An 8,096-nucleotide genomic window follows, 5' to 3' on the forward strand; every position below is an offset into this window, starting at 1 on the left:
TAAAACCTAGTGGTTCCCTTCCAACAACCAAATTGGTGACCTCCTAAAAAAGAAGAAGATGATGAAACCCTAAAAACCAAAACCCTAATGGTGCTCTCCCGAGCTCCAAAATTGGCGACCGGAAATAAGCCATCTTCTCCCCCTTATATAAAGGAAAAGGGGCGTTTATTTTGACATTAAATGCTTTTATTATTCCCTTTTCCTAAAAAGCAAGGAGAACTCACTTTGTACACACTGAATAATATTTATTTATATATATATATTCTTCTGAAATGTGGAGTGGAACCTCACTCTTTCTCGTTCTTGTCCTTTGGCCATGCCACATCGCGACACCTTCAACAATTTGAATGGTCTCTAGCATTGATTAGTGAGTATATGAGGAGAACTCGCTAACATTACCTGTCACATGTCTAGATGCACCAGGATCAATTATTTATTTGGTGTAAAGGCAAGAGCATGTGTGTAACTAATACCTTTGGCTGAATAAGTTTCAGTAGGAAGTTTACCCTTAATCATGAATGAAGTGGGTATATTCTCAATGACACTCTTCTTGTCATTTGCGGGTCTTTGTTTCCTCCTAAGTATTGCCAAGATAGTTTGATCCTTTTCGATGAGCACCACCTTACCTCCTTCCTCTTCTTCTATTACCATCAAGTTGCCCAGTGACCTCCTCTTCCACTTTTTGGTCCCCACAAGCATGACCTCTTTATTCTCTCTTTGGGTGTTTTAGGGCAAACTTTCTTTAAGTGACCCACTTCACCACAATTGTAGCATTTTCAATTTTTACTTCCACTTGAATTTGATACCATCAATGCCGATTGCACCACTAGAAGTTCGGTGGTGTCAAAGAGTAGCTTCATTGTTACAATTGCCTCATCAAGTGTGGGAATTTCAGCCTTTGTTAGAAAAACTACCCTTCTTTGATTGAACGACGAGTTGAGATGTTTCAAAAATTACATGATTCTCCTTTGAACAAAAACCTCCCTCTTACATTGAGGATCATTGCATATTATCACATGTGAGAAATGATCATAGTGAACCCATAAACGCTCCAGTTCTATGGTATACTCCTGAATTGTCTTATCTCCTTGCCAAAAACATCTATCTCTTACTCAATTTGAAACACTCTCATGTGATTTTCCGTCCAAGCATAGGATTTTAGTAATTTCTCTTAAATATCCTTCACATTTTGAATTCTATCAACAATGGTGGCAATTGATGGAGCCAAGGAGTTGAGAACCCAAGTGTATAAAGACATGTAGGTAGCTTTGCATGTTTTTCATTCACTACTCATTTTAACAAGAGGTCCTTTCTCTTCTCCTATAAGATAGCCATCGAGACCTCTCCCTACAAAGGCACCCATAATCCGACATGACCAACTCAAGTACGTGGTTGGTCCATCGAGTTTGAAGTTAAATGGAAGGAGTTCAAGTCTAGGTGGTGAATGTGTTCCCGTCACACCTTGAAATGCTACAATCTCAACTTGCTTCATGTATTTCACCAATATTTTCACCTCATCCTCTTCAATTCTAATAATATGTCATTCATCTTCTCAATCTAGACTATCTCTTTTCTTCTCTTTTGACTTCTTTTATCAAGTCACCTCTCAATCACATAGCACTGTCATCCTAACGGGAGAAGCCCCCCCCTTCCTCTCTTGGATGTTACGATAGTGTTGATATTGACCGATGTCTTACCAGTAGTGGGGCAGATGTAGGGTTTGGCAGAGCTGCAAGGGACCAACGAGCAACAACCTTGCTCTAATATCAAATTGCAAAATGAACATTCTCCTTTCATTTGTTCTCAAGAGTATGCATATATGTTACAACAAGAGAGAAAATACAAAGATCGCTTACCTCCCATAAGGACGAGAAGGCTCCTCCTTATAAAGGCCAAGATATGGTTGTTGGGCTAACTAGCTGTTGCGGTTGTCTAGCCATTGGGCTACAACTTTAATCATTCTCAACAATTTTAAATGACTTATGATGTACTTGATTAAAACAGGTGACATTATGAGTCCAAACCACATTTACAAATCTTTACAAGGTTTCTTATCTTCTCTTTGTACAAATAATCCTAGCTAGCATTGCCTCTCATAATGATGCATTGACACTCCCCAACAAACTCCTGGTAAGATTAGTTTGCAAATTCTAGCCTTGAAAGCCCACATGGAGGTTGTTAGATACAATCATATAATGCATTCAAGCAAAATATGACATCTTTGGATGAGGTAGTTTATATCAGGTTTCATACTTCAACCATGCGTTAGCACAATGCATTCTGAAACGATTGTCTTCCAAGTTCCTCATTCCCCCATTTTCTACAAGAATGCATGAGAGTTTGCCACATTGCAATATGGGACCAGAATGGTAGCTTCTCAACCATTGCCACTGCATTCTCTAGTTGACCTATTCTGCCATAAAGATCAATCAAGCATGTGTAGTGTTCACGGTTTGGAAGGATACCATAGTTTTCACTCATGAGGTCAAAATAGGATTTTCCTTTGTCAAACGAAACTGTGTGACGGCAAGCATTGAGAATATTTACAAATGTAATTACATTGGGTAGTATGCCTTCACCAACCATACTCTCAAAGATACTGAAAACATTTTGACTCTCTCCAATCTGAGCATACCCTGCAATTAGAGCAGTCCATGCCACTGTATCTTTGATTAGAAGATTTTTAAAGACTTCTCGTGCTTGAGTAAGAGATCCACACCTTGCATACATGTTAACTAAAGTGTTTCCAACCACTATGTCTCTTTCAAACCCGTTCTTTTCGATGTGTATGTGTATTTCTCTACCCTTCTCTATAGCTCCTATGCTGGTACAAGCTTTAAGGCCACAGATAAACGTGATCAGATTTGGAGAGACTCGATCAAACTGCATCTTTTCGAAACATGAAAGTGCTTCTTCACTGAATCCATGTTCAACATATCCTCCGATTAGTGCAGTCCATGATACAACATCACGAACTATAAGGCTGTCGAACACTTTCTGGGCTTGAGTGAGAAATCCAAATTTGACATACATATCCACCAACGCGTTGCCAATATATATGTCACTTTGCAATAAGCCCCTTCTATCTATTTCAATGTGTATTTCTCCGCCCTTCTCTATCGCCCTTGTGCTAGCACAAGCTTTTAAGATGCAGACAAATGTGAAAGAATTTGGTGAAACATTCATCAGCTTCATCTCTTCAAAACATTCAAGTGCTTCTTCAGCTTGCCCATGATCAACATATCCAGAAATGAGTGTTGTCCACGCAATCACACTTTGGATTGGTATTTTGTTAAACACTTCTCGTGCTTGGATGAATAACCCCTGCTTAGCATACATATCAATCAATGCATTCCCAACAAGTTGGTCGGTTTGGAGGAGGCCCCTCCTTTTGATTTCGTCATATATTTCTTCAGCTCTTTCACTGGCACCTATAAGGTAACAAGCTTTCAAGCTGTGAACAAATGTGCTCGCATTCGGCAAAATCCCCTCAATCTGCATGTGTTCCAGAAAAGTAAGTGCTTCTGCACCATGTCCTTGTTCTGCATATCCTTTGATTAGTGCTGTCCACGAAGTTATGTTTCGGGCAGGGATAAAATCTATGACTTGCCTTGCTTTGTAAAACAGGCCACATTTGACATACATTTCCACCAAGATGTTTCCAATCAAGGTGTTGCTTTCCAACAAACCCTTCCTTTCGATTTCGGCATGTATTTCCTGGCCTTCATGTGTTGCTTCTATGTTGCCACACGCTCCCAAGATGCAAACATATGTGATAGGGTTTGGAACTATACCTTTGAATTTCATTTGTTTGAAACAATTAAGTGCTTCAAACTCATATCCATGTTCAGCATATCCAGCAATTAGTGCATTCCAAGTAACAATATTTCGAGATGGAAGCTTGTTGAACAATTCTTGGGCTTTTATGAGAAATCCACATTTAGCATACATATGAACCAAGGTGCTTCCTATAATGATATCTGATTCAAGAAATCCTTTTCTTACGATCTCTGAATGTATTTCTTGGCCTTTCTCTATGGCTCTGATGGTTGCACAAGCTTTCAAACTGCATACAAAAGTGACAGCATTTGGGGAAACACCATCAAGCCGCATCTGATCAAAACAATTGAGTGCTTCTTTACCAACTCCATGTTCAGCATATCCAGAAATTAGTGCTGTCCAAGAGACTACATCTCGTGATGGAAGTGCAACAAACACTTGCCTTGCTTTTGATAGTAAACCAACTTTGACATACATATCAACAAGGGCACTGCCAACAAATGGGTCTAATTCTACTAGCTTGCATCTATCAATATGTGCGTGAATTTTGCGGCATCTTTCCAGGTCTTTCATCTTTGAACAAGATTTCAGCAAAGACACAAAAGTATGTCCATTTGGATGAAGAGAATCTTCACACTTTTGCATTTTCTCATACAAAGTTATGGCATTTTGTGGCATTCCACATCTGGCATACCCCATAATCATAGAATCCCATGAGGATTTTTTCTTATGCAACAATCTATCGAAAATCTGTTGTGCATTAATCATACTTCCAATTTCTACTAATGTGGAAACTAGGCAGTTTCCAAGAAATGTATGTGTTTCAAGACCTATTTTATGCAAATAGGTTTGTAAATGAAGTGTACTCTCAATGTTTCTCTCCTTTTTACACTTGAACAATAAGTGTGAAAGGCTGACAATGGGAGGCTGAGGAATCAACTCATTTTGTAATGAACATAGTTCAGGGTACACAGTGGCCGACAACATGATCTTCATTATAACTAGCCTGTTTGTCTCTTTGTTTCTTTTTCAGCAAGCATAACAATATGAAAATGTGTATGGCATGAATTGTACTTACGAATTTAATACCGTTTCAATGAAAAACAAAACTTTACTAGAGAGAAAAAGAAACATAGTACATCTAATCCAATCAAATCATTCCACAATCGAGACTCATCAATTATGTTAGTAATAACAGGAGTTGCGATATTTTCACTGTCCTGGTGCTATTTCTCTCGGAATATGCATTTCTAAGGTTCCACTGGGAGAAACCTGTATCATTTGCCCAGATGGTTTAGCTCAGTTGGTAAGGTTATCTGACAGAGACCAGAAGGTCATATGTTAATCCCTTAAATTCTGTACAGGTATCTAGTAAAGTAGTGCAAACAGCAAGATTTGGAGCTCGTTGTATGGGTTAGTAAAAACATGGCTTACCATTACAGTAATGCCCAAAAACAAGAAAATAAAACAGACATGAGCATCATTATATCAATAAACTCAGAACAATATCTGATTCACGTTTACACAACTACAATACAGAAAAATAAGTGATAAAATCACCATTATATTGATGTATTTGAAACATAAGAGGCAATCATAGGATGAAATCACTAATAGATTGGCCCACTCAAACAATGCAAACATCGGAGAGAAAATCATTATATAAATCAATTCAGAAGAATATCCAGTCAATAGTTACACAACTAACTTCAATATGTAAATAAAGGATAAAATCATTGCTATGGCAATCAAGTACCCAACTCACATTTACAAAAATTAAAATATGTTAACAAGAATCAATACAAAACAATACCTGGTTCACATTTACACAACCTTAAGATGTGAAAGTAGGAGAAAATAAGCATTATATATCAATAAATTAAAAACAAGACCCTATTCACATTTAAACAACTCCAAGGTGCAAACATGAGAGTAATATTTCAGTATATGAATAAATTCAGAACAGTAACCAATTTGGATTTACATAACCTCAAGATGTGAACATTACTGCGACCCTTCAAAATAATAGGCAACTCCACAATGCAAAGATGAAAGAAAATCATCGTTGTAAGAATCAATTCAGAACAATAAACAATTTGGATTTACACAATCTCGACATGCAAACATTGGAGAAAATCACAATTGCAGAGATCCTTAAAATCAAAACTCAATTCAAATTAGATAATACACAGTAATACTTCAAAAATATATATTAATCACGAGGAGAAAACCAGAGTACATTGATTCAATTTGACAGAATGCTCAATCCACATTTATACAGATAAAAAACGCAAACAAACGAGAATACCAACATTCGAAGATCAAATTCAAAGCAATGAAAACATTGGACGGATACGATCATTATATAGATAAAATCGGTAAAATACCCAATAGACCTCCATCAAGCATTGAATGCTGGCGTTTTGTTGGATTAAATAATGGATAGCGTTGAAACATCTCTTTCTCTTATTTAATATTCTTCTTGTTTTTCTTTTTCTCTCTTCCTTCTTTCTAGATGTCAATTTGGAATCAGAAGACGCCACATTTTTGTTATTCGGTGGATCAAGCAAAAATCATCATCGTTGTCATAGTCATCCTTTTCCTTCTTCCTTCTTCTGCTTATTCTTCGACAATGAAAATGCTTACAAAGAGAGATTTTCCGATGGTAAGTAAGAAAAAGAACAGAACGAAGCAACTGTCTTTGGCGAAAGGAAGTTAAGGAAAGCGCATGATTAGGGTCTAGCGTTGGCTAGAGAATTTAGGGTTAGGGTTTAAGGAGGGCTTTACTGTGTAGGGTTCTCAAAGCTCATGCCTTTGACGTTTTCTTTATTTCCACAAACTGCCCCTATAAGTTTATATTTCCTGAAATACCCCTCAAGCTTACGATGAAGCATCGGGTTCCGAAAACTTGTCTTTGTCGATCCACATGGTACGCGCACGACCCACAACAGTTAAGACTAAATTTCGGGCCTTCAATAAATCAACAAGGCTACATCCATCCAGATGAGATGGTCGGGATTTCTGCGAGAAGCTAGGTGAGAAATGCATTTCGGAATGATGAACAAGGGTACATCCATCCAGATGGGATGGTCGGGATTTCTGCGAGAAGCTAGGTGATAAGTGCATTTCAGAATGATGAACACCCCCATCTCCTCATCCTTTTTGACCCACACCACATTAGATATTTAAGCGTCGGTTCCAGAACTTGTCTGTCCGCTGTTACGTGCACAAACCCACCATTTTAAAGTTTGTTTCTGGCCTCTACTCAACGGTACATCCATTCATATATGTTGAGGTGTCAAAATGGTTCATCATCCAGATGAATTGGGGGGTGAAAAGAGTTCGTCATCCATATGAGCTAGGGGGTCAAAATGGTTCGTCATCCAAATGAGTTGGGCAAGATTTCTACAAGAAGTTCAGGTGATGCACACATTTGTACATCCTTGTTGTCTTGAAGAATGCCAATAAGCATATTGATGATTGGGAGCATAGGACGTAAAATTCGTGTTTGTCTAGCATAACATTCGTTTTCCTATGTTGGAAAACGAATGCGAATGTTATTCAAACATGCTTGTGTTTTTTTTTGTTTTTTTCCCATTTTTTAATGTTTTTTTCCATTTTTAAGGCTTATTTACCTCATAATAAATAGTTAATCCAAAAGTATGGTATTTATCATTCTTTGAGGGTGTTTTTCTTACGCGAATGCGAATGCACATATGGTACGTATGGTTCATACTATGATTGGGACCATGAGGCTTTCACTTTATTTGTCTTTATTAACTCATAAATATACCAAGAATGGTGTTTTGTTCTTCATGGTTATATTGTAGAGAATTTCTAGTATAGTCTTGAAGAAGCTACAATCTTTTAGTATATCTATGAATTAGGCACCATATTCTAATCCTCTTAGTGAAAGACACAGTGGGATAAGGTCATGTTTTGGAGGTGCACAACACATGCATTGTTCTTCATCAAACTTCAACGATTCGAAAAAGTTGAAAAAACATACTTTTTAAAACCGAACAAGTTTTGAAGCTACAATGGCAATAGAGAGAGATGGATTACAATGTACCTTCAATCAAATCTAGACTTGATTGTTGCAGAATATGTAATTCTTGTGACTGAGACCATATATCTCGATAATTGGGAGGATATGAAGCCTTGTCCTAGTTGTTCGTAAATGCCATGATTCTTCTCTAGCTTTCCAACATGGCATCCCTCATAATAACCAAACTCAACCGAACCATACGATTGAACTATGATAAGAGGTTGTCGTAAATACCACAAGTCTTCTTTGCTATAAAGGATGCGATGTT

The 8,096-nt window shown here is 37.6% G+C and overlaps 1 protein-coding gene across 2 annotated transcripts; it reads right to left on the reverse strand.

The window, feature by feature from the left end:
• Nucleotides 1–1,816: 1,816 nt before the first annotated feature.
• On the reverse strand, nt 1,817–6,449 carry LOC147863364 (pentatricopeptide repeat-containing protein At3g09040, mitochondrial-like). Of its 2 annotated transcripts, none has more exons than XM_087321369.1 (2): nt 6,168–6,449; nt 1,817–5,052 (listed from the first exon to the last, which is right to left on the reverse strand). In XM_087321369.1, the coding sequence occupies exon 2, from the start codon at nt 4,774–4,776 to the stop codon at nt 2,266–2,268; it is 2,511 nt and encodes an 836-aa protein (XP_087177495.1). In that variant the 5' UTR covers nt 4,777–5,052; nt 6,168–6,449; the 3' UTR covers nt 1,817–2,265. The 2 variants fall into 2 exon arrangements, with proteins under 2 accessions (XP_087177495.1, XP_087177494.1); XM_087321368.1 differs by having other exon boundaries at nt 1,817–5,096.
• Nucleotides 6,450–8,096: the final 1,647 nt, after the last annotated feature.

Source organism: Azolla caroliniana, unplaced genomic scaffold (genome assembly GCF_043228905.1).
Source record: "Azolla caroliniana isolate FFs.n. ecotype wild unplaced genomic scaffold, voAzoCaro1.0.p SCAF_6, whole genome shotgun sequence".
NCBI classification, from domain to species: domain Eukaryota; kingdom Viridiplantae; phylum Streptophyta; class Polypodiopsida; order Salviniales; family Salviniaceae; genus Azolla; species Azolla caroliniana.

Coding starts and splice junctions, on each gene's coding strand:
- LOC147863364 (XM_087321369.1), bottom strand. CDS start 4,776: ATGAAGATCATGTTGTCGGCCACTGTGTACCCTGAACTATGTTCATTA.